The sequence below is a fragment of the Trichosporon asahii genome, assembly GCF_000293215.1.
Source record: "Trichosporon asahii var. asahii CBS 2479 unplaced genomic scaffold scaffold00071, whole genome shotgun sequence".
Lineage (NCBI taxonomy): Eukaryota > Fungi > Basidiomycota > Tremellomycetes > Trichosporonales > Trichosporonaceae > Trichosporon > Trichosporon asahii.
This window is the reverse complement of record NW_014040854.1, coordinates 605,850-630,710: the sequence shown is the minus strand read 5'-3', so window position 1 is coordinate 630,710 and position 24,861 is coordinate 605,850. Positions and strand designations below refer to the sequence as shown.

Below are 24,861 nucleotides of genomic sequence, written 5' to 3'. Positions count from 1 at the left end.
TACTGAACAGGTTTACAAGCACCACAGGCGTACGCTTCAGTCACGACTAACACAACAAACAGATGTTACTCCCTGCGTCTGTGTTCGATTGACAGCTCAGAATAGGTATCTGTCCTCAAAGGCATCGTCGATCGTCCCACAGCGACTGATCCGCATCCCTCCAATTGGTCGCGGGCCCGACGTCAGCCGCCTAGCCGAGAAAAAGCCGAGTGACTCTCCTTTGGGCCCCGCTCCACCCCCGTCGATCACTTCCTGCCTGACTTTTCGCGCTTTCTCAACAACAACACACTCTTCATTCCACATAACCCCCTCGCTTTCTCAACGCAGCGGCAAAACGACAGCATGAGCGACCTCGACGTCAAGCCCGACGTTTCCTCCGACATCTCCCGCGAAGCCTCCGCGCCGGCCTACGAGCAGCGCCCGCGTGCGCGCCGCGCCGTGCTCGTGTTTGAGGACGATCCGGACTTTGGCGAGTTCCTTGCCCCGCGTCCGCAGGCGCTGCACCCCAGCTTGATCCAGTACCCCCAGTCGACCCCACAGCCCGCCCCGCAACCGCTGCACAGGCCGCCCAACCTCGGCCATCCCGCTTCGGGCCACGCCCCGCCCAACCTCGGCCATTCTAGATCTAGTCAACAGACCGCCGGCAACTATCAGTCCGTCGAAGTCAACCAGGTCGAGAGGCCTAGTGCCTCTCGGCCGTGGCCCGCCCCGCCCTCCGAGTACGCTGGACGCCCGCAACAGCAGGGAGCTAAACAGGGAGGCGTCAGCCCGCTTGTCGTGCTTGGTGTGTTTGTCGCGCTTGCTGTTCTTATTGGATCCTTCGTCTTCTTCTTTGACAAGAAGATTAAGAGGGACGAGCTCGAGCACGTCCGTCGTCTTGTTTCTGAGGTTGTCGCGGAGTATAGGGACGGCAACCGTGTGCCGGAACAACTGAAGGAGGTCGTGGACACTCTTGATGGCGTGTTCAAGACGTACGGATTCGAGCCAGTGGAAGTCGCGAAGGTGGTGAAGGCGACAACAGCGAGAGCTGTCGCCGCTGAGCTCTAGCATGTATCTGGTATCTGGGTCTGCTGATCGGTGGCTACTCTACGGTTTGCATACTGACTACTGCTACTACTGTTGACCTTACTCCTTGCACTACTAACTACGCTCGAAGCTCGGCGGCTGAGACACCTCGAGCTATGGATGGGAAGGCGACACGCCTACTTCTTGGCGTTCGAGCCGTAGTAGTGGGTGGTCTGGCCCGAGGGCGAGTTGTACTGCGCGTAGCCATTGCCTGACGTGTCAGCTGCGGACTGTGTGAGAACGCTGGGAAGGAGAACGGCTCACCCGAGTTGTAGTAGGTCGAGTTGTCAGTGTTCTGGTAGTAGTACGAGCCGTTCGAGCTGTCCGTCAGCTTCAATGGCGATCACTAAGCTCACTTAGAGTAGTGGTAGCCGGTGTTGCCGGTCGAGGTGTCGACACGGTTGTCGTAGCGGTTGCCCTAGGGTCAGCTGACTGCGTGTGAAGGAGCATGGAGACTGGCGTCGCGCATCGGAGGTGAGGTCATCGAGGAAGGTGGAAATAATGACTTACCTGGTCGTTGGTGCCGCGGTGGGTGATCTTGTCGGGCATGGTGGTGTTTTGTTGTTATTGGTGTAAGGTAACGAAGAGAGCGGCGGGGAGAAGTGAGGATGGGAGAAGTGAGAGAGGTGATAATGAGAGGGGGGAAGAGCATCAGTACGCCTTATATCAAGGAGAAAGGGGGTGCGGTATCAGAATGAGCTGCGTGCTTATCGTGCGCCGGCTGACCAGCTGACCTCGCCTTGCTCAGCTCGCACCAGGGGCGCACACTAATGCACGCCTTATTGTGATCGGGCGGATCTGGAGCCAGGCTTCACTTCTGCATAGCTGCATAGCATTCTGACGTGAAAGCTGAAAACGACTGTACATCACTTCTTGACGCCAAAGTATTCCTTCACATGGCCCGAGGGTGAGGTACGGCGTGCATAGCCATTGCCTGAGGTGTCAGAGCTCCAAGAAGCGGATGAAGCAGCTCACCGTCGTTCCAGTAAGTGGACCCATCAGTGTTCTTGTAGTAGTAAGAGTTGTCACGACTGGAAAGTCAGCGCAAGAACAGACCATGCTCACTTGCTGTAGTGGAAGCCCTTTTCGCCGGTCTCGGTATTGACACGCGTATCGTACTTGTTACCCTGTGGTTATGTGATCAGATGTAGAGCACGAGCAGCTGTAACCCACATCGTTGTTGATGCCGCGGGTGAGGATCTTGTCAGGCATAGTGAGATGAGGTAGTGAAGACGCGCGGGGGATGGCGGAACAACTGCCTGGAAGGCTCAGCTTATATCATCATGCACGGCGAAGCGGACTGAGAGCTGATCGTGAGGGCATGGGAAGAGTTGACGACTACGCCCTTTCCGCTAGCACAGGCTACGGACGGACACACGGACACGGCGCATCAAGATACACAACGATCTCACTTTTCTGCATAGACTGTTGCACTTCTCACGGTGAGGTCTTATGACCACTTACTTCTTGGATTGGTGCTCGGTCGTGCTCCTTTCCGAGGATGTGTAGCAGGCGTACCCGCCCCCCGAGTTGCAGTACGTCGAGCTTTCCGTGTTCTGGTAGTAGTACGAGCCGTCCGAGCTGATGTTAGTTCAGAAGTACTTGCGGCGCAGCTGATGCAGTGATAGCCAGAGGAGCCGGTGTGGTTGTTTTCCCGGAATTCGTAGTGATTGCCCTGTGTGCCAGCACTGACGTTATCCTCATCGATAATTGATGCGCACTTGGATGTTGGTGCCGCGAGAGGTTACCTAGTCGGGTATTGGTGTGCGCTTCGCCCGGTAGAGGGAAGAGAATAGAGCTGTGAAGCCCCTTTTATCCATTGCTGCTCATCGTGGCTTGGGCTGTTCGTCATGCATCATCTCGACACGTTAAAAGCAAGCGCGTCAGATGACTGCTACGAATTCTGTAGTTGACTCAACCGTGGAATGCCGAGCGAGTTTTTTTGCCTTCAGGAACGTAATTTCACCGAGATAGCAACAGCACGGTGACGTCTTGCTTCGATCAGTCTGACCACCCGCGGTTGACCTCAGAACTCGAGGGGCAGCTTTCGTCATTTCTACTTGCATTTGGCTTCAGATACAACACATTCTTTAATGAGAGCTTTACTTCTTGTACGAGATGCCCTTCGACTCGCCAGAGGAGGAAGTGTACTTGGCGTAACCGTTGCCTGGGGTCAGTTGGGGTGATCGAAGAGCAAGCGCATCATACCGAAGTTAGTGTAGGTTGAGCCATTCGTGTTGCTGTAGTGGTAGGTGCCGTTGGAGCTACTCGTCAGCTCATGGTGTGAGGAAAGCTTACTTTGAGTAGTGGTAGCCGGTGTTACCCGTCGACGTGTTGACACGCGTGTCATAGTTGTTACCCTGAAGGTGAGCTCTAATGGATCAGAAAGATGTAGCTTACCTGGCTGTTGGTGCCGCGAGAGGTGATCTGGTCAGGCATTTTGAAGTGGAGCCGAGTGTTAGTGAGCGGAAGTGTTAGACGTATGGGGATGGGACGAGGAAGAAGTCAGTCTCGCGTCTTATGAGTTCCAAAGTGGTCGCGCGGGTAGTGACGCATGGTCACCTGAGGAGCGGATGACTGGACTTTCGTTAACTCGCGGAATGCGAACATGACAGGCGAGGCAGCCTTGGTTCCTGGATGGCGTTTCACGTAGCACAGATGAGCACGAAGTCACATTTCCGCAACTAAACGTTATCCCACTCGTTGATCTCACTCTTGAACTTCTTGCGCTCGTAGTTGCCGATAGTATACCAGCTGACCTCGTCGCAGGACCCAGTGACGAAGCCGCCTCCAGCCGAGTTGTAAGCGAAGCCGATCTCCTTGCGCATCGTCCACTGCTTGGCGAGTGTGTGAAGGTCGTATGCAGCGTTTCCCTTCTGCTTCTGATGTTCCTCGACAAGCATCGACCTGCCGTAGGCTGACAGACTCGTCGTCGAGAAGCCGTAGAAGTCGACGCGGGGGCGGCGGAAGTCCCAGGGATCCAGGCGGCGCGTCTTGGTCAGGGCGTGCATGACGGTGGCGATATAGTCGGCGCTGAGAGGCTTACCGCCCAGCTCGGCTTGGACCGCACGTGCCTCGGCGTCGCCGACCAGTTTGCGCGCCAGAGGGTGGTGCGTCAGCGAGTCGTCCCAGTCAGGCCAGAACACAACGCGGATCACGTCCACCTCTGTGAACTGGCCGATGAGCGACTTGACCAGCCCCTCGGAGGGACAACTCTGTACTGTCAGCTGGTGCGAACAACCCAAAGCTTACGTCTTTGCCAGTATACGACATCATTTTGGTTGGAAGAACGAAGACCATTTCCTTCGTCTTGCTGTTGGCCTTCCACATTGCAGGGAATGGAACTTCGAGCCCCGAGACGTTGCGCACGACGATCTTGCGCGGGTTCAGAGCGTCGACGATTGGGCAGGAACCCCCGGGACAGTTCTCGCAGATGTGGAAGGTGCGGTGAGGAGCGCAGGGCGTCTCAAGGATACGCAAGATTTCGACACCCTGCATGAACTCCTGGACGTGCTTGCTGTAAATACCGCACCCAGACTCGTGGTGACTGCCCAGCGTGAACACGCGGACAAGGCGGAGAAGGTCCTTCTTTGAGATCGGCAGGGTGACAGCGGGGTTGTCGTCATCGTCGACAGCTTCGAGATTGCCCTCCACGTCCTGTGACTCCGATGCCCTGGGACCCTTCTGGACGTTCTTGGCGTTTTCAGTGATGTTAGTCTTGAGGAGCGGCTCATCTTTAGGCGACTTGCGAACGGGGCTCGAAGCCTTTTCATCCTCGTGGGGCGTTTTGGGACGTGGCGCGGGGTTGGTGTACCTGCCGTAACCGTGAGGCTTGCTGAACAATTTACCATATTCGGTCAGGCCACCGTCGGCGCGGCGGTCGATGCCCCAATCATCCTTCAGGCGCTCGAGACACTCGTCACAGCCGCACGGCTTGAACGAGCCGCGGAAGAATGAGTCGATTGTCTCCTCCCAGATTGCGACGGTGTGGTAGAGCAGCGGTGCGACCTCCTTGTAGAAAGTCTTGTCCAAACGCATTAAACGTGCTAGAGTGGGCCGGTCACGACTTGCGTACTGAATGATGGAGGTGACGATGTGAGGAATCGACATCAGACGGTCCACCGCTGAAGACGAGGAAGCCGAGGGTTTGACGTCGCTGTCACCAGCTGGTATGGCGACAGTGGGGCTCTTGTCAGTCATGCTGAGAGTTACTCTTCGAGGTCGAGTTGGAGTGAAGAGAAACAGAGGAACGAGAAGACTATCCATACTGACTACCTGGTGAGCTGCCGCCTGTGGGAGAGGGCACATCAGGTGAGTCATGTGTGTGTGGGTGAGGTCTGTTCGCAGGTGTGCCCTGCCGATCATAAAGGTCGATGATCCGAATCGTGCAGCTTGTGCACTGGCTGACATCCCGGATATCATGGTCAACTACTCGGGCTACGGTGCCGGTGCACAGCAGGTGTGACGGAGCGCGGATATGAACGTATTTCATAGCACGCACGGACAACTGCATACAGGTATTGCGGTGGACTAAGGCATACGAGCACCGCCCGCCTTAGTCCCATTGCGAGATCTCGGCCTCACGCTGTCCACGCAGATAGTTTTCAATCGTGTACAGCACTACGTCGGGGCAGGTCTGCATCATGATTGGCATGCTCCTCGTAGCAGGTGTCCCCACGACGTACCAGCTATCGGTACGGATGGCCTCGCGCTTCACCAGCGTGTGCAGGTCGGGCACCTGAACTCCCGGATTGACGACGGAGAACTGGTACTGGATCAGCCTGTACCTCGTCGCGGCAAGGTTGAGCGAGCCGATGCCATAGAACTGGACGCGGGGCATGCGTTCCCCGGGGCCCGGCAGCGCGCGCCAGAAATCCTGCTTCGCACGCGTGCCCTTGCACATGGCCACGAGGATTCCGGCAGTGTCGGCCGGCATGGCACGGTGACGGTTGACCAGGTACGGAAGAGGCTTGAGGTCAGACTTCAGCACGAATCCCGCCTCGGCATAGGTGGCGAGGTCGTGGTCCCACTCGGGCCAGAAGACGATCTTGATCAGGTCGGCTCCATGGAACTGCCCGTTGAACGACCAGGCCAGGTTCTCAGGCAAACCAGTCGCGTTCTCATGTCAGCTCCTCAAGCATGAACCAGCTTACGGTACGGTCATGCAAGTACGCCTCAACGGTGGGGATTATGAAGACGACCTCCTTTGTGTTGCTGTTCAGCGACCAGAGGGGCGGGAAGGGGAGCGAGCGGTGCGAGAGATTGCGCAGGACGAGCTTGCGGGGGTTGATAGCGCTGATAATGGGACACGGGGTTTCGGGTACGCCCGTGTCGCTGTCAGGGCTGCTGCAGATGGGGGCGGTGACGCCATCGTGCACGGGAGTATCGACGATGCGGAACACTTCGACGTTGGTCACATATTTGCGGAACGAGGTGTACCACACCGCGCAGCTGAATGAATGGTGCGAGCCCAGCGTCAGCACGCGGACGAAGCTGAGCAGCTCCCTCTTGCTGAGAGGGAGGGTGGTTCCAGCCGTGTAACGGCCAGACCAGTACGTGCGGAAAGGGGCCTTATTCTCGAATTCGGGAAACTTGACGTGTTCCCCCGTGACATTGTCGACGAGGTTGCAGATTGGAGAGCCGTAAGCTGAGTGATCGTCCGTAGAGCGATTGAAAGCGCCGTGAAAGAAGGAATCGAAGTTGTTCTCCCAAACGGCGACGGTGTCGTAGAGTACGGGGCCAACTAGGGCGTAGAGATTGCGGTTGGTGCGCATGAGATTGAAGATGGTGGTGCGGTCGGTGCGCGCGTACTGGGCGATGCTATATACGACGTGAGGCAGGGCCATGACCTCGTCGGTGACGATGGTCAGGCGGTCTCGGCCTGCCCTCATCGCGGAACCGCTGGTGCTTTAGGGGGGGAGATGGGGTGTGAAGAGCAGTCGAATTCCGTGTTATGATGACAACACCGTTATATAGGGGGAGCATCTGTTGCTCCTTCTTGGCATGGTGTCGGTCTGTGTGCCCGTCAGCGAGGTTTCGGCCAGGGGAGTGCGCACCTATGTCATCGCACACGACTCGCACCCACACATGTGGCCAAAGTCCACATCTGTTGAGAGCTGTGTCGTTATGCTCTCACGTCTTTCTTTGCACGCGAGGCCGGAGGGACGCTCTTCTGATGCGCGACAGCTCTGGATCCATGACCATGCGCTTGCGTCTCCGCACAACGGAGCCTTGAGTCTCATCCGGCACCTCACCAGTCTCCGATGGAGCTCTCTTCACCTGTGGGACAGAATCCTGGTCTATCCCTGCAGACACTGAAGCGCCGTTCTCGTCGGACGCCCAGTCGCATGACTCCGAGTCACTGGGCGAACCGGTGCCAAATTCGCGCCTATACGCTCTGTTAAGCTCCTCGTCCTCGTAGAACATGGAGTCATCGAAGCCACAAGCGTCAAAGACGGCTGGAGGCAGGAGGTGGGCGACGGGAAGAAGCTCCATCCGCCTTTTCTCGCTGGGCGACATCCCGGGCTGCGGCACGGTCTGGGGGTGGTCGAGGCGGCGAGCGATGAGTGAGGGCACTCCGCAATAGTGCACTTTATAGCCCCATTCATCGACCGCGGGGGTGCAATTGCACGAGACTATAACGGTTCCATGTGAAGTGAGAACCGTGTACGTCGCGCTGCCCTCATAAGTCGTTGATTTCTTGTTTCCCTCGGCTGCACGTCAGGAATGGCGACAATGGTCAGCCTCACCAGTGCAGATATAACTCGATCCATCATCGTTTCGATACTCGAATCCTCTGTCTGGATAGTCATACCGCCAGGCTCTCTTCGACTCGCTGAAATTAGCCATTTAACGGGCTCAACCCACTCGTAAGTGCGCCTCCCGTGATGACCATTATTGTACTCGTACACCTCGAACCTCTTGCCCTGCAAAGATCAGAAGAGAATCTTCGGCCAGGGACTTACATTTGCGTTCACTCCGCGGCTGAACACGCTCTCTACCAGGTCCCGAAGGTGAATAGGCTGGGGCATCACCAATGAATGGGACAAAGACGTTAGGGCCGGATGCAAGATTAGTATGCTCTTTCAGTCTTGCGTGATTGCGTTGCACACATAGGGGGTGAGGACACATAGGGGGTGAGGAGCGGTCTGTTCAGAGACCAAGTGCCCGTGAGAAAGCTGCGATTACGACCGCAAGGCCGTGGTAACCGAAGACAAGGGAAAGCTCTCCTTATCCTCCTCTGACCTCCAGACAAGGAGGATCAAAGAAGTTCCGGCCATCGCACACCTGACCTCCGGCACAGGGATGTTCGTGGCACCTGTACCTGGGAGCTGGTGGCCATTACGTACGAGGGGATGCGAAGCATATCCAAGTCGGTATCGAACCAGAGGCAAATCGCTGCCAATCACACGCAGGAGCAGAGGCTGAGGTTGAAAATGTCGACTATGGCGGCGATACCAAGATGGAGGCCCTTTATAGTAGGAGGCTGAAATATTAGGTGGAAGGATAAGCTGAGGGTAGGACGTAGGCCATAGCAATCCCACGACAGGGATGGGCTACCGAACCGCCCAGCGGAGTGTTCAATGTGAAAAGGATGGCCCGCTGCTTGTCGCTGCTGCCGGGGCTCCTCCATGGCAGCTCCTCACCGTCGCTCCAGTCTCAGCGTCTGCGTTCTGACTCGGCAAGATTGCGTAGGGCAGGCTTATTCGATCAAAGTAGACCTCTATAGTACGTACCGCTCATTGCAATAAGATGTGCAGGTAAGGTTTCTCAATCAGACACGACGCGACAACACAATGAAGGAACGGCAAACGACATCGAGTGCCTGGGTGACACCGGATCCTGTTGTGACGCCATCCACATGACTCGCTTGGCTCTTCCACATTCCGAGGGGTTGGGCGCCTTACGTCCGAGATACCGAAGGGACTGTGGTGAGCAGCATCGCAATCATGCAAGCACGACACACGAAACCCCGTCGTCGGATGTGAAGCAAGAGTTGATCGGCAGAACGATGCACCGCGGGCCTGCTGGCAAGAGGGTGATAACGAACAGTGAGAGACAGGATTTGAGAAAGAGAACATGGAATTTGTATTTGTTGAGCTACGGGAGGTCAAGATGCGCGCACCTGGCTGGCTCACTGACCACAGGTGAGTCATGAGGCACTGGGCATGCTCGGTTTGGAGCCCCCCGTCGCATTTGACAGTGCCCTGCAGCCCCCAGCAAATCATTAGAACCCAACTGTAAACCAATTTGAATTGTGGATGACGCCGATGAGGCAAAATTGCCCCTTGCGGAAATGACAGCATTCAGGTGCCTGGTTCCACCTCCCAGCGAGATGTGCATGTTCAGACTCGGACTGACCTCACGCAACACCAAGTAGATCCTCCAGCTCGCGTCATTTCACTCATCCTCACACTTCCTTCGCACCTTTGTCTTTGCTCAAGTCTCTTATCAACCGCTATTCTCGCGCGTCCCTCTTCAACCCCGTCGTTACTGGTTAGCACAGATCCTTGTTCCTTCCTCGGCGCATATTCGACCCCGACCTAGCACGTCGATCGTATCGCCGTCATATCCAGTCCGAGGAAGGCGTTGCATCCGGTATCGGCCATCGCTCGTTTGTTCCTCTGCTGCTTTGTTCTGGAATCCGCGTCCTCAAATACGTCGCCTTCTTTGACGGCACCCACACACTTCGGCCGTAATCGACGTCTTATCTGGCCTCGGCTTGCAGTTCTATCTACAATCCGCTAGTCGTCGAAGTCTTACGCACGTGAGTATCGTCTTCAACTCGATTCTGCGTGCACGCGCAATCCCTCTAGCAGACGAATGGACAGAGGAGTACCGTGCGAATGGTAGCCCTTCTACACACACGACAATCTCAGACAGTGCCTTCACTTACAATCCACTACGACAGCCGGGCTGACGATAGGCGCAGGCAATCATCAGGGCCGAACCCGCTCGCTGTCTCTCTCGTAACGAGCGTGGAACTCGGCGTGCCCACCATGTTATCGAACGCACCCATCATCCCGTCGTCGGCCTTCTCGGTCATTGCTCTCCTCCCTGATTCGATGTCGATGGGGTCGCAGACGGGACCCACTCCGCCGCCGCTTGTCCACCGAGATTCGGCGCCGAAGATTCACACGCGCAGTGATTGGAACAATGAGGAAACTGATAACCTGTCGCTTCACAGCCGCCGCCTGAGTCTTGCTCCTGGATTGGGTTCTGGTTTCAACACAGCTTCGAAGCCCTCACCTCTGGCTACCAGTCCAGAGATACCTTCGTCCTCTCGCCTTGCACCGCCCAACGCCGACTCGCCGTCTTCGATGCACTCAAGAACACGCAGCTCCGGCAACAGGAAGACTTCTCTCGGGAGCCCTCTCGGCTCCGAAGCTCTGAGGCAACCGCGCGGCAGTATGCAAATTGGCTCAGCGGCGCGTTCGTCGGCCATGGCAGGCCGCAGCCGGCCTGGAGCGGCCGGGGATGACCTCGTTGGCGCTTTACGGCAGTATGGTTTGGAAGGTGAGTAACTTGGGCGTTGAAATCTGGTTGGCCCCCTCGCGCTCCAGTTTGCAGTCCCTGGCGATCTCGAAACACAGGGACAGGTGTCGGGCAAAGGGCCCGCCGGGGAAGCGCAGCAAGCGTCTTCCGCGTTTGCTGGTGATTATGCGAGGCGAGTCTCCACTGGAAGCTGGCATCGAGAAATTCTCAGTTTCGCAAGGCGGTGCTGAAGTCGGCTATCGTGGGGCTGTCGCCCTGCTTTGCATTGACGAGGAGGCGTTAGGGACAGCAGACTCGACGATCTCTCCTCGGCGTGTCATGAACAAAGCCACCGGCGACCACAGACCTCGTGCGCTTGCTCTTCGCCAATAGCTGGAGTGGGCAAGCGCTTTGGCCTGGCTGGGCAGTGCCCTGGCTGCGGTGTTTCATGTGCACGTACAAGCGGTGCCAACCACTCATGGCTCCCTGTGCCTTATGTGCTGACGTCGCAGTGACTGCTGTTCACCAGGCTTCTCATCTCCCGAGCTTGTTGTCCTCGCCAACAACATCAGCGTCATCGACGTCACCTCAGCAGGTCATTCTTGTCCCTCTTGAGGAGCCTCCAGTCCTGCCTTCGCTCTCCATCTTAACTTCCAAGGGCACCACTCCCAGTGCTGTCTGTTTTCAGAATGATATAATCCAGGCAGCTCGCCGCGTGGAGGATCAGTGGATCAATAATGCGACCGCTAGCATCGAGCGCATCATGCAGCTCTGCAACGGGGCGGACCGGTACGCCGAAGAGAACGAAGGACAGAAGCCACCAGTCCTCCTCGTCTACGTGCCAGGATCTGGTCTGTCGAACAACGCGCTTTCGGCGTGTGTCGCTGCTGGCGCATCGGGGTTCCTCTACCCGCCATTCGACAGTCACACAGCCGACTACATTGTGCAGCTAGTAGCTGCCGCCAATGCTGGAAAGACGGCGAGCATGGTCGGCCTACCCAACGACGTCGCCTCACCTCAGTCCTCCATCACGTCCCTGTCGCTCCACTCCGGCTTCGACGACGAGGCCAAGGTCGTGCTGACGCCCACGGCGCTTGGTAAGGGTGCCGAGCACGAGAGTGAACGCGCGCTGAACGCATCGCTTCACCCCGCTCGGCGTAGGGTGAGCACGCAGCTGAATCTCAGCCGTGTGATCTCCCAGGGCTCTACTGCCAGCGTTGAAAGCGAGCAACGTTTCGAGCGCAGCGAGATCGCGAATCTCTCGCCAAACATTGGTCGTCGCAGCTCGCTGGCAAAAGTTACAGTCAGCAACGTGGGCCAGCTGCCATCCAAGTACCAGCTGCTGGAGTCGATGATCGCCAACAGCGACGACTCTCGGCGGAGAAGCGTTGACAACGGAGGTCTTGCGCTCGCCTTTGACCGCGTCACACAGCGCGCCATGCCTGCCCCTCAAGGTTTCGGACAGACTTTCAGTGTGATCGCGCGGGAACAAGAGCAGGAGGCGACCGAAGGGAGCAACAAAACGCAGTTCGCCGAGGTGTTGGGCGAGACTTTCCACCACATCCTGTCTTGGATACAGATTCAGATGGAAGACTACGAGGCCATGTCAGCGCCTATCTCCCGAGATGACCGCGTGCGCCTCGTTTCCGCTCTCAATTCTTGGGATTTCAGACCTCATCTCTTGTCGCAGGCTGACCTCTATCGTGTCGCTTGCCTCGTGTTCGAGGCGGCGTTGCATGTCGAGGGAATTGCGGATCTCGGCATCACACAGGGTGAGTTTCTGAAGTGAGCACTCGAATCTGACTCCAGATCAAATGAATCGATTCCTCTTCGCCGTGCGAGCCATTTACCACAAACCGAACCCCTACCACAACTACATCCACGCCATCGACGTCCTCCAGGCGACCTACATGTTCCTCATGTCCATCGGAGTCGTCCCGCCATTCTCTTTCTTCCTTGATCTTGTTCCTGGCCAAACTATCTGGAAGCGACCCACTGAGGATGCCCAGCCGGCGGGCGGCGCGGGCACTCAGCGAGCTCGCGACATTTTACGTCCCCAAGATGTGTTCGCGATTCTCATGGCCGCCATCGGCCACGACGTTGGCCACCCGGGCCTCAGCAACGCCTTCATGAAGAACGCCAAGGTGCCACTCTCCCTTGTCTACGATGACAAGTCGGTTCTCGAAAACATGCACACTGTGCTCGTGGTCAAGCTTCTGAACAAGCACGGCTTCGGCTTCCTCCTCGGCACTCCATCTGAACAGGAGGTCGCGCAATTCCCGGCGCGCGGCGAGATCGACTGGCGCGGTTTCCGAAGGGTTTTGTATTCTGCCATTCTTGCCACCGACATGTCTCTGCACTTCGCCTGGATCCAGCGTCTGCAGGAGTTCGGCTCCGCCATGCAGCAGGGCAAGATCACGGACCGTGAGGAGCTTCGCGATGAGGACCGCGTTATGGTCTCGCAGGCCCTCATCAAGTGTGCAGACATCAGCAACCCGACGCGGCCGATCGATGTGTCCGAGCACTGGTCGACGGTGCTGCTGGACGAGTGGACGAAGCAGGCTTTCTTGGAGGAGGAGCTTGACCTGCCGGTCTCGGTCGTGGCCGGCGTTGATGCACGACTTCAGGCCAAGGGTCAGGTTGGCTTCATCAACCTATTCACGGAGCCGTTGTTCAAGGCAGCAGCTGAGGCGTTGCCTGAGCTGACGCAGTTTGCCGACTCGTGCATCGAGAACAAGAACATCTGGATGACGCGCCTCGAGCACCTCGAGGCTGACTCGGACGAAAACGCCAAGCTCACGGCTCTTCTGCAGGAGCTTGTGAGCACACCGACCGCCTCTTCCCAGGACGAGCGGTTCAACACTTTGCTTCCTGCCATTCTGCCGCCCGGTCTCGTCCACCATGATGAGTCCCCGACCGAAGAGACAGCCGACGCGCAGCAGTTGGCAGGCGTTAGGAGCGTCCGGCCGCCGATCATTGACGCCCTGCGCGCCGTGTATGAGGAGGAGGTGCACCATCCCCGCAACCACTGCCTCTCGTCGTACCAGCAGAGCCGGCGCATGTCGACACCCGACGCGATTGCGCTCCTTAGCCGCTCCAACCTGCGAGGTGGACACATCTGAGCAAATGCTACAGACCCACATTCTTGACACTCCCGAACCCGATCTTCTCGATCTTCCACCAGAATCTCATCTTCCGCCGTACCAGAGAGACGATCGACAGACGAACGACAGACGACAGACGACAGACAGACGTACCGACACAGACAAACAGACCAACCATTGCATTTGCCAACTACTAGCATTCACAGCTTGCCAGCTATTGCATTCACAATGTAACCACATCAAACTGTACATGTAACCAGTACACGAAAACGGATTCGGAGCACGTCGCACATATTCACTACATTTGCATGACACGCACAAGACACTAACAAAGAGATTTCTAAGGTTACACAGTCTAGTTTAGTCCGTGAGATACACGGGGATACCGTAGACAACGGGCGCGGCGCCAGTGAGGAACTGGAGCTTGGTGCTCGCCCTCGCAGCAGAGACGGCCTGTACGACGCTCTTCTCCTCCTTCGCCTCCGTCTCGCCCAGCCCAAGCTGGTCAAGCACAACCTCGGTCAGGCGGTCAATGTCCTTATCCGTCACGTCCCAGAGGTTGCCGACGAGGCACGGGCAGCCGGCAAGGACATAGTCCATCGGCGTGCCCGTGCGGTCGAGGTCACCCTGGTCCCTGAGCAGGCCCGAGGAACAGCCCCAGAGCATGGTGACGGCGCATCTCTGGAGATGCCTAATCTTGTGGCCGCGGACGTACTCCTCGCCTCCGCCGTGCCCGCAGTACACGACCAGATCCTTCTCCTCGAGCGCCTTCAGCACGGCCGCCTCGGTCGGTTTCGAGCCCGTCAGACCGGTCCAGCCGTACTTCTTCTCGAGGGCGGCGATGCGCGGCTCGAACCGCGCCTGCGTCCCCGTCAGGTCGCCGGAGGGGTTGAGGTAGTACTCGGCGCTGCGGCGGGAGACCTCGCGCCGCGGCGTATGCAGCAGGAAGGGTAGGGAGGGAATGCGGCTCACGGCGCGGCCGCGCAGGATCGGGATCGACTCCCACGGAATGCCCTGCACGTTCTTGTCGAGCGCGAGCAGGAGGTGCTCCTCCTCCCGCTGAGGCTGGTGGAAGAGGGACGCCGCCTCGAGGTCGCTGAGCGCGCTCTTGACGTCGACGCCGAGCTGGTCAAAGTCGAGCTCAGCCAGCGCGACTGGCACCCCGTTGAACTGGTACTGATCCAGGATGAAGTAGACGAGATCCTCGACCTCCTCGTCCTTGCACTTGCTGCTGAGGGTTGCGAAGCACTGCAGGAGAGCATCGGGGAGCTGCACGCGGGTGGAGCGGCGTTCGGAGCCCCCGCTGAGAGCACTTTGGAAGATGCGGTCGAGACGCTCCTTGAATGCCGTGAAAGCCTGCGTGTCGTAAGACGAGCGCGGGTTCAGCACCGTCTTGAACGCGCCCAGCCAGCAGAACTCGATCGTCGCCAGCAGCTCGCCTAGTCGCGCGTCGATTGCGATGCGATCGCGCCACCACGTCTTCTTGTCCTCCTGCGTCATGCATTTCTTGATTGCGCTGATCGACGCCTCGTTGCCGTCCATAACGGCCTTCAGCTCGGTCATGCCCGCGTCAAACGTGAAGAGTTCAGACTCGTCCTCACCCTCGCGCCTGCCCTGGCGATCCAGCGGAATGCAGAAGACAAGAGGCTCGCACCCATTCTGATGCCGCGAGACCAGCATGGTGTTCCGGTCATCGGTGACAGTAATGCTTACCACGGCCCAAGTCTTCGGAAGCGAAGAAAGGTCGTAGTCCGTCTGCAGGTAGTCGTTGGCCTGATACTGCTGCCTCAGGCTCTTCCAGTCCCCCTCGAGCTCGGTCTGCGGCTCGATCTCGGGACTATCGAGAGCGGGCCAGTCGAAGTCGTCCGCGTTGGGGTCGGCAAACTTGCCGTCAACGGCCGACAGTAGCTCGCGGTGCAAGGTAATGCTCGAGGCGGATGCGAGAACACCAGCGGCCGAAGCTGTCGTCTCGGGATTGCCATGGCCGAGGGAGGTTTGGAACGCGCCGAGAACCGCGAGCGAGACGCACGCCTGTCGAATCTCCTCGACTTTCCCGGTGCGGGCGACTGCGGCGAGTGTCGATCGGAACGCTTCGCTCGCCTTCTCCAGAAGCAGCTGAGCGGTGTGGCGGGAAGAGGCTCTGTCCTTCCTTTCGGATCCGCTCATGGTCATGGCGATCGTGGACTCGGTCAGAGAGCTCATGAACAGGTCGGTCTTGAAGCAGTCGAACGCATCGTGCATCGCGACCTTGGCGTCGAGGAAGAGGTTCTCCGACTTGTTTTCCGGCACATGCTGCAGCTGCTCATGTACTTCGCTATACTCGTCGTTGCAGCCGGCCTCCTTCAAAAGCCAAGCGCGCTGGCGCAGGAGATGACCGAGAGCGTTGGGGAAGAGGGGTTCGACGCTTGTATCCTTGACTGGCGAAGGCCACGACTCTGCAGTGGTGAACTGCCCGTCAAGTCCGACGATATCGTTAACGGCGCGAATGAACATCTCGTCCGCCTCGGCACTTTCGTGCTGCCTCGAGAGCAGCTCGCCCTGCACGCGCATAAGCTCGACCGCATCCGGGCCTTCGATGGCGAACTCGGCGCCGCTCGTGATCTGCTCGGCTGCCGTATCGAAGTTGAGACGACGGGATTCGAGCTCGGCGCTGTGAGCCGAAACACGGGCGGACAGGCTGCTAGACCGAATGGCCGGCACCATGCCACGGACCTGGACGAGGTAGTACTCGCACTCCTTGACCGAGCCTCTACGGGCAAGTGCCATGGTCAAATCAAACGTGGCGTCGACGAGGTGCTCGGCATAATGCCACTGCAAGGCGGTGAGATACTTGCCAGTGAAGCAGAAGTTGCGCGCAGCCTTGGCCACGCCCTCCGACTTCGCCTTAGCCTTTTCATGCTCATCCATCTCCTCCTCGACGGCCTCCAACTCCTGCACGTCCGCAGCATCGGGAGCCTCTGCAGCCAGGTGTGCGATGCCGTGTGCTCCGCGGCACCATTGCCTGTAGGCGACAGTCAGGCTGTCAAGTGCTGACGCAACGTCACCCTACTCGTCAGATTGGTCATCGAGCTCGAGCTACTCACCTCCGCCATCCTGATGGCTGCGAGAGTACCGTGCGCGAGGGCCACCCGCTCGGAAACAGCACAAAGCTCGATCCAGCGCTTAGAGAACGTGCCCGTGTTTGTAGGTTCTGGGATAGATGGGAACAAGTCCTGAGCATTGGCGTAAGCATCGCGAGCGTCTGCGACCTGGCCAGACATCGCGAGGTATCGTGCGTAACGAAGGTACACCTCGAGGAGAGCGGCAGGGGAGATGGTCGCCGACTGCCCCGCGTCAGAGCCAGTCTCTTGGCTGGAGTTCTCGGTCGCCTCAGCGCAGTTGACGGCAGCTGCGAAGATGCTTTGAGCCCTAGAGAATTTACCGAGACGCCCGTACTCCGTACCCAGGCGAGCAGAGGTCATAATGTAGGCTAATGTTAGTTTACCTTCCACTCTCGTCAACTCACCTTCTCCCTGGTCCTGACGCTGTACCGTTCGGAGTGCCCTCAATGTCTCTAACTTAGGCAGCACGAGACCCATGATACCGAAGAGAGTAGCAAGGGAGTCCAGCAGTTCGCAGAAGCGCTCCATGTCGTCGATCACAAGCGGTACGGGCTCCGTCGCCTTCGGTGCAGCCTTCGCAGATGCCGCCTTCGTCGACCTCGCCGCAGGAGGCTTGGCGGCAGTCTTGGCCGTGGTCGTCCGGGTACTCCGTACCGTCGCGCGTGTACCGCGAGCGCCGCTGACGACGCGCTTGCCCGCAACAGCTGGCTTGTCGGCGACCTGGGGAGGAGCAATCAGGTTACGGATGGCTTTGAGAGCCGCACCTCCAAGTTGCGCCACTGCCGCCACACTGTGTTGGGTGGCGTGGTAAGCGTCGAGCGCCCGTAGGACAAGTGCACAGGCATGGTATTCTGAGCTGTATCTCTCCAAGCCCGAGTCGTTACCGAAGGCGGTCTGAGATGCAAGGTGCTCGATCTCTTCCGCAAGAGGGTTGAAGCGGTTGGACTGGTATCCCGTGGCAGCAATAGTGGCCATCAGACGAAGGATGACCCTCATTCGGCGCATGGGATAGTCGGCGTCGGCATAAGTCGCTAAGAGTCGATCGGCAAGCTCGGAAATGAGCACCTGAATGTGCGTCTTGAAGCGGGCATGCTCTAGTGCACCCATAACCCGCTCGCCAATGGCACCTCGGACGGCGGTGGAGACATGCGCTTCGTCCATTGCACTCCAGAGAATTGACGCGAAGCCGATCGTCTCCGGGTCGTTCGTGATGAATGTCGTGCAGCGCTTCAGCAGCGAAATCCAATCCGAGATGTTGGCGAAGATCTTGTACGGGCTCACGGAGGCGCTCTCCTTTTCGATGCGGTGAATGGTGGAGTCGTCCAGAGTGAGTAGGGCTCGGGCAAAGGCTGCCATTGCGGCCGGCTTGTCCTTCTCCTGATAGCAGAAAGCGAGAAGCTCCAGTCGCCTCATCATCGAGCCATGGAGGGCCCTCCAGTGCGTCGAGTCCAGGACAGCCTCATCGTCCGGAGGCGATGCCAGGAGTTCGGAAGACCAGTCCACACTACGCTTGATCAGTCCTAGAGCTCCGTTTGCTTTGGCATGCGTGAGGCGCACGGCGGTAGCGTGAGCCGTTTGCGAAAGGCAGACCACGAACTGCACCAGGGCGCCAGCACTGATGTTCGGCTTGTTGGCGATCACCAGGGAATAGACGCGGTCAAGAAGAGACATGAGCTCGGTCGTTCCCAGAGACGGGGCGATCTTCAGGGTTGAGTCCACGAGACCGGGCAAACAGTCACGGCTGATGGCGGGCATTCGGTCGTCGGAAACGTCCCGAAGGAGGCTTTCGATAAAAGTCGCCTCAGCACTTAACCATTCGCGCACCACTTCGACCAACTTTGGGCGATCCAATAGCTTCACAAGCACTCGTCGTAGGCGCTCCAGTCCTCGGAGACAGGCTGAGGTGGCGTTGGCTCCCTCGCTTCCCATGCTACAAAGAGCAGACAGGAGGGTGCCGAGATCGACACCGGCCAAAGCATCAGTCAAGGCGCTTCCCGAAGCAGAGGAATCGCTGGCCAGAGCTTCGACCTGGACCTGAACTCTGGCCAGCTTCGCGGACAGCTGCGAAGCAGTTGCTGAAGCATTGCTGATCCTCGACACGCTCGACGAGGAGCCAGTAGACACTGCGCTCGATGCGCTCGTCGAGAGCGGCGTAGCTGTGCCCGACCGAACGGTGGCTGACGCCTTGTCTCCCGAAATCGTTGCGATCGATGTAACGACGGCCAAGGCTTCGTCGATAACGGCTGAGTCACCGAGGTTGCGGCCAACTCCGACCCAGATATCCGCCACTGTGCTCCAGCTGCCTGCGAACCAGGCATTCCTGTTCTCCCCTCGAGCGGCGCAGGTACGCTCCACGACATCAACGCACTGGGAGATAAACATCGCCACGGCCCGCTTGTCATCAGTCCCGGCCAGATATTTCTGGCACGTCCGCGCGACATGAGACCAGATCGAGTCGGGCGAGTTCTTCTTAGGAGGATCGTCGGCCGCGCTTGATGACACCGTTGTCGCAAACGCCGTGTAGAAACGAAGTCGAAGCCAAGAGGCTGAGATCGGGGTGTCCACTGCCGAGATACGGCGGTACAGTAACACGGCAAACGGACCGATGGAGGTAAGTGGTAGGGAAGGCGCTAGAATCAGGGGGTGATTCGCAGCGTCGGAGATCGTCAGAGTGGAGCAAATCGCCTGCTGTCAGCGAGTAGCACAACCGAGAAAATGTACCTCAGGATCCATGTCGGGGAGCAGGCTGCACCACGCTGCAATCGTGGAATTGCACAATAGCACTCGAAGAACGTCGCCGATTTCGCCCTTGGCGCGCGGATATGTCGTAATTCCGTCCCAGGTCCATTCATCGCCAACGAAAATGTGCTCGTAGTCCTTGACCAGGCTATGCCTGAGCTCTCCAAGAAGCTCAAGGGCGGTCGTATTCTGCACTGGTCAGCTGTTTCCGAAGTTACCGCTCTAGTCACCATATCCAACGCAATGCACTTGAAGGCCAGGTTGAAGGCACCTCGCTCGACGGCCAGTCGCTGGGAGCCAGAGCCGTACAGCTCTCGGAGCACCTTCACTCCGGCCCTGCCTTCGCGTACAGCCTTGGCAACCTTTGGAGCCCACTCTGACTTTGTTCCTGTCCTGTATCCCGCCGCTTGAGCCTCGGACAGTAGCTTTATCGCAGAGTTGCTCGCCGCCTGCGCCGATTGGGCACGCTCCCTGACGCCGACGCCTGGTTTCGTCCATGGTAGGTCATCGTCATCAGTCACCCTTTGGGGCGAATCCTTGCTGGCACTAGCAGTGGAGGCTGTAGCACGAATGGAAGCGGAAGTCGGCGCCCTGGTCGTCCGTGTCGTCGTTGTCGACGCCGCACGCGAACTGGAAGGGGTGGTAGTCGTGGCTGTTCGGCGTGTTCGTGTGGTCGTCGGCTTTGCTGCGGTCGTTTCAGTCTCTCGTGTGGACGTCTTGGTCGACTTTGTAACAGTCCTCGTCGTGGCAGCCGACGGGGCCTTCGTAGGAGCTCCAGCCTTTGTCGCAGACGCCTTGCTAGCCGATGTGACACGCTTCCTCGGCTGAGGCTCGGGCTCGCTGACCTTGAGCACGCGGTCAAGCGTCGCCGCAAGGTCATCTCCAGCGGATACGGGGGCCGCAGCTGTGCGCCTCGTCGTCCGTGTCGCCACCCGTGTCGTTGGTGGGGCCGCTACTCGAGCCGGCATCGTTGTCGGTAGTGTATGGTGTTGTTGTTGTTTCGATCGTAAACAGACTGAATTCAGGGACACCCAGAAGTCATTCGCGCTGACTGTGGCAGCTGGGCCGGGAGGTTGCATGGCTTGCACGTGGCTAATGACGTTTGTAAAATTTCGGCCCTTATCACATTCGGTCATGAATTCCTGCCCTCTCGAGCTATTGTGAGGTTAGCGACCGCTTTCGAGGTTCCGCAACAACAACACCGGGCACCATGGTGAGTACGAAGTTATCTAGTTGAGGAAGCAGACAGGGTTGACATTCAGATTATTCCCGTGCGCTGCTTCTCGTGTGGAAAGGTTGTTGGAAACCTGTGGGAGTCGTACCTCGAGCTCCTCGCCGCCGGTGTTGATGAGGGGTAAGTCAAACCGTGACTTCAGCTCGAAATGATTGCTGACTTGTAGTGATGCGCTCGACAAGCTGCAACTGTAAGATTGGATACGACCGGATCAATGCAGCTAACATGTAGGAAGCGGTACTGCTGCCGTCGTATGGTCCTGACGCATGTCGACCTCATTGAGAAGCTTCTCCTCTACAACCGTGAGTTTCGAGACGCTTCTGCCTGAACTGACATCGCAGCTCTTGACCGTGACCGCACTTAGACATCGGGATCGTATCTGTACAACATGTGACTCTTAGGACTTAGCTGGATCATCGGTCCGCGGCTTGCCCTTTGCTAGTTGCTGACACACTGATTATACATCATCTACTGAGACAGCTAGTAACGAGTGATCACGCCGCCTTCTCCTCCCGCACACCAGACGCCATCCGGAGCGACAGCCCACGTCTCGATACCAACAGCTTCCCACCCGCCGTACTCCTCTTTCGTATCGACAGTGATGCCGCTGCCATCGACCTGCAAACTCAAGCGACATGGCAGACCGCTGCCTGTACCCACCAAGATTCCGTCATCTCGATCGTCAAAGACGACGCTGTAGATCGGGGACTCGTTTCGCATGACGAGCGTCGGTGAGACGTCCTCGATGCTCCCCTCCGCCGCGCGCAGCGTCTTTAGCTGCCGGACGGCGATGGTGCCGTTTTGGTGGCCGGTGACGATAGCTTGGAGCTTCGGAGAGTAGTCAATAGAGATCAGGTTGGAGTAGATGTCGGGCTGGACGACGAATGCGGGCTCAGCACCAGACTCAGAAGCCAGCGAGAAGGCGGTGAGTGAGCCCTCTGGAGAGGCGGCAAGGGCGATCGAGTCACCCTCTGCACCCCCGAGCGTCTTGACGCCCTCCGCATCATCCACAACCACTATGCCGTCAACGAACTTGCCGTCCGGGACAGTCCACTTCTTCTCCTCGGCTCCCTGGCCCACGTTCCAGAGGCGGACGGTGCTGTCCTTGCTGCCAGAAAGAACTTGTTTGCCAACGCCTATGATGTGCGTTGAAGTAACTGCCCGCGTGTGGCCCTTCAATGTTCGAGGGTTGATGCCATCAACGCCAGAGAAGATGCGGAGGGACAAGTCAGAAGATGCAGTCAGGACGACCTGAGCCAGAGTCAGCAGCAGATACACTGGTGTAACACACCTCGCCGCTGGGGAACCACTTGACGTTGAGAACGTCGCCGACGTGACCCTTCAGTTCCAACACTTCCTCTGGCTTCTGCGGCGACAAAACGACGCAGTATCCGTCGGGTCCGCCAATCACCATCTTGCCAGATTTCTCGGCGAAGTCGATGGAGTTGATGCTCAGCTCGGGCTGCAGTCAGCGTCAAATCGGAGGCTAATGGCCTACTGAAACGTTGCTCTTCTTCGTGTAAGGAGGCTTGACAGACTGACGAGGGAATCGGACTGGTCGGCTGGCGACGTTGAGCTCCTGACAGGAAACCAGGAAGTTGGACTGTGGTTAGTCAGGTTTGAAGCCGTGTGACGTACCTTGGAGACGCGCTCGACATTGACACCGTTTAGAGATTCCAGATGGGCGCCTCCGTCACCAGACTCAACGCGAACCTTGCCATGGACAGAGGGAGACCCGAGTTTGTACTGGGATAAGCTCACGTTCTGCCGAAGATAACTCACCACCGACACCCATACATCTTCCTTGGTCACGGTGCCCTGCTCGACGTCATCGAAGACGGCAAGCGCATCGTGCTGCCATCAGTTAGACGTCTAAAGGAGGGCAACCAGCATACCTGCATGTCCACATAGGCCAAAGCCTTCACTTTGTCGACCATCGTGCTGCTCAGCGGGGCGGAGAATGTTGTAGACACCTCAGCGTCATCCGCTGACGGTGAACGACACTGGTGGAGGTCGACCGCTTACATGGGCGGATCGAATATGCCAAAGCATTGTTTTGACTTAGGCACGGAGACGGTGTTGCTGAGGTCAACAACAACCAGTCCACCATGGAGAACCCGCACGAGGCTGAGCAGACGCGCTTGCTAGAGCGCATCATCAAGAACGTCGTAGGTTTTTAGCTAGTCATCAGAAGCAGGTAACTGATCGACAGGACAAATGCAATGAGGCTGTCCTCGAGATGAACAACTGCGTCAAGGTGAGCTTTGTCCAAGCCTGTGAGCTAATTGTCCAGGAGATCCTCGAGTCTTCGCACGCAATGGTCATGTCTGCGCAGCTGTTCGATAACTATACAGACAGCGCTGCCAACTACATGGAGAACCTCAAGATGATGCCGAAGCCGAAGTGATCTCTCCTGTCTCAATCGCACATTCGGTCGAACGACGCAGCTGCCTTAGCGTGCGGCCGGTGACGTGACGCGCCGTTTTGTTCATATGTGATGCGACTCGCCGCTGCGACGCATCTGCGCGCCTCTCCGTTCAACGACTCCCGTACTGTCTTATTCGAGTACGGGTCCGGTTACGATACGTGAGCATGCCACCTGTGAGTTGGGTAGTATCGAAGCTAGCTGATGTCAGCTTGTCAGCGAACGACGAAAGCCATAGGTCACGATTGTGCATAGCATTGCTCTACATGAGGCGAACAATGCATCTGATGCGGAACTAGAGGAGCGGCTCCTCCACAATGGCCTGACCTCTACAACCACCGCGACGGTGCGGAACTGGAGACTCGTCGTGTACCACCCGTGTGATGCACCATCCTCGGTAACTGACAAGCTCTCGATGTGACCCGGGGTTGTCAAACTCACAACAGGTGGAAGTGATCCAGCTGACTAGAACGATGATATTGGCGCATAATGCTTTCGGTAGCGATGCCGGTTACGCGTAAAGTCAATCTCGCCTCGGCTTTGCTGCCAAGCGCTGCGCTAGACACACTCGCGAGACTTACGCCCGGCCATAACCCCGAGATACGGGCCGTAGCCGGCGAGGTACGTTGGATTCCATGACACAGTTCCATATTGCCGTCTTCCTCGACCGAGAGCTTGAACGAGGTGAGGCGTACAGCGGGTTGCGAACTGAACGTATCGTACCACGATCGGTCGTGCCTCGCGCGCACCTCGCGCTCGTTCTATACGGTAGCCCGGCCCCTGAGTGGATTGTTTGGGTGCTTGGTTGCGTGCGCAGTACACGGCGACGAAGACGAGGCTGCGTAGATAACATGATAAGGTTAACTGCCGGATCCGAAGTTCCCTTCTGCAAGCGAAAGTCCGGCCTTTGCTTGGCGTTGCGAGTGCATCGGCGCTGCAGAAGTGGACAAGTGTGGAGGCAGAGGCAGTGACACCCTTGAACCTTACCGATCTATCTGCTCCGTACGACGCACAAAGAGGTCAACTCATGAGACGAGGTAGGTTGCTTGGCCGCAACACCTCTTCCTCTGGCCAACTTCAGTGTTTCTACTCACCCGGTGCTAATGTCCAATGCAGGGTCGATGCGGTAGGGTTGTATAAGAGCAGGCCGTACAATAATCACGGACAGACCAGAAACCATGCTCCTCAGCACACTCCTATCATTCGCAACACTCGCCCTCTCAGTGGTGGGCGTTCCCCACGAACGCCGCGGTGTCGGCGGGCTCGACGCGGGCGCCTTCGCCGGCGACGGCGCAGGCAGCCGCCGCATCACGGCCCTCCAGTATCTACTCCTCGACCACCAGGCCGTCGGCGTCGACGGCATCTGGGGTCCTGAGACTTCGGACGCTGTCCAGTCGTTCCAAAGCAAGAGCGGGCTCGAAGCCGACTCTATCCCCGGCCCCGCTACGCTCGGCGCCCTTGCTAGCGTTGTTCAACAGGGCTCCAAGGGCAACGCCGTAAGCGCCGCCCAGGTCGCACTCGACGCAGGCCTGGACGTCGATGGCGACTTTGGCCCCGCTTCGCACTCTGCTACAGTCAACTTCCAAAGCCAGCAGGGGATCGACGCGGACGGCATCGTGGGAAGGGTTACGTGGAGTAGACTCTTCGGCAGCGGCGGCGGCGGCGGAGGAGGGGGTGGTGGTGGTGGAGGAGGAGGTGGAGAGGGAGAGGGAGGTGGAG

General features: G+C 58.1%; 9 protein-coding genes across 9 annotated transcripts; 4 read left to right on the top strand and 5 right to left on the bottom strand.

Moving 5' to 3' along the window:
* Positions 1-342: 342 nt before the first annotated feature.
* Positions 343-1,047, top strand: A1Q1_05081 (uncharacterized protein; the record flags this gene model as incomplete). The annotated part of the gene is made up of 1 exon (XM_014321888.1): positions 343-1,047. One exon carries the CDS (start codon positions 343-345, stop codon positions 1,045-1,047), a length of 705 nt encoding a protein of 234 aa, XP_014177363.1.
* A 2,702-nt stretch (positions 1,048-3,749) lies between these two features.
* On the bottom strand, positions 3,750-5,265 carry A1Q1_05080 (uncharacterized protein; the record flags this gene model as incomplete). The annotated part of the gene is made up of 2 exons (XM_014321887.1): positions 3,750-4,280; positions 4,318-5,265. 2 exons carry the CDS (start codon positions 5,263-5,265, stop codon positions 3,750-3,752), a joined length of 1,479 nt encoding a protein of 492 aa, XP_014177362.1.
* Positions 5,266-5,620: 355 nt separating this feature from the next.
* Positions 5,621-6,956, bottom strand: A1Q1_05079 (uncharacterized protein; the record flags this gene model as incomplete). The annotated part of the gene is made up of 2 exons (XM_014321886.1): positions 5,621-6,163; positions 6,219-6,956. 2 exons carry the CDS (start codon positions 6,954-6,956, stop codon positions 5,621-5,623), a joined length of 1,281 nt encoding a protein of 426 aa, XP_014177361.1.
* Positions 6,957-7,197: 241 nt separating this feature from the next.
* A1Q1_05078 (uncharacterized protein) lies at positions 7,198-7,584 on the bottom strand (the record flags this gene model as incomplete). The annotated part of the gene is made up of 1 exon (XM_014321885.1): positions 7,198-7,584. One exon carries the CDS (start codon positions 7,582-7,584, stop codon positions 7,198-7,200), a length of 387 nt encoding a protein of 128 aa, XP_014177360.1.
* A 2,480-nt stretch (positions 7,585-10,064) lies between these two features.
* On the top strand, positions 10,065-13,661 carry A1Q1_05077 (uncharacterized protein; the record flags this gene model as incomplete). Its single annotated transcript, XM_014321884.1, has 5 exons — positions 10,065-10,581; positions 10,636-10,719; positions 10,772-10,909; positions 11,052-12,311; positions 12,349-13,661. The coding sequence occupies 5 exons, from the start codon at positions 10,065-10,067 to the stop codon at positions 13,659-13,661; spliced, it is 3,312 nt and encodes a 1,103-aa protein (XP_014177359.1).
* A 342-nt stretch (positions 13,662-14,003) lies between these two features.
* Positions 14,004-20,451, bottom strand: A1Q1_05076 (uncharacterized protein; the record flags this gene model as incomplete). Its single annotated transcript, XM_014321883.1, has 5 exons — positions 14,004-15,302; positions 15,357-16,688; positions 16,727-19,432; positions 19,529-19,672; positions 19,714-20,451. 5 exons carry the CDS (start codon positions 20,449-20,451, stop codon positions 14,004-14,006), a joined length of 6,219 nt encoding a protein of 2,072 aa, XP_014177358.1.
* A 746-nt stretch (positions 20,452-21,197) lies between these two features.
* A1Q1_05075 (uncharacterized protein) lies at positions 21,198-22,654 on the bottom strand (the record flags this gene model as incomplete). The annotated part of the gene is made up of 5 exons (XM_014321882.1): positions 21,198-21,968; positions 22,009-22,173; positions 22,216-22,296; positions 22,356-22,571; positions 22,613-22,654. The coding sequence occupies 5 exons, from the start codon at positions 22,652-22,654 to the stop codon at positions 21,198-21,200; spliced, it is 1,275 nt and encodes a 424-aa protein (XP_014177357.1).
* Positions 22,655-22,825: 171 nt separating this feature from the next.
* A1Q1_05074 (uncharacterized protein) lies at positions 22,826-23,124 on the top strand (the record flags this gene model as incomplete). The annotated part of the gene is made up of 2 exons (XM_014321881.1): positions 22,826-22,885; positions 22,930-23,124. 2 exons carry the CDS (start codon positions 22,826-22,828, stop codon positions 23,122-23,124), a joined length of 255 nt encoding a protein of 84 aa, XP_014177356.1.
* Positions 23,125-24,320: 1,196 nt separating this feature from the next.
* On the top strand, positions 24,321-24,781 carry A1Q1_05073 (peptidase M15B and M15C DD-carboxypeptidase VanY/endolysin; the record flags this gene model as incomplete). Its single annotated transcript, XM_014321880.1, has 2 exons — positions 24,321-24,638; positions 24,731-24,781. The coding sequence occupies 2 exons, from the start codon at positions 24,321-24,323 to the stop codon at positions 24,779-24,781; spliced, it is 369 nt and encodes a 122-aa protein (XP_014177355.1).
* Between the last annotated feature and the right edge of the window lie 80 nt (positions 24,782-24,861).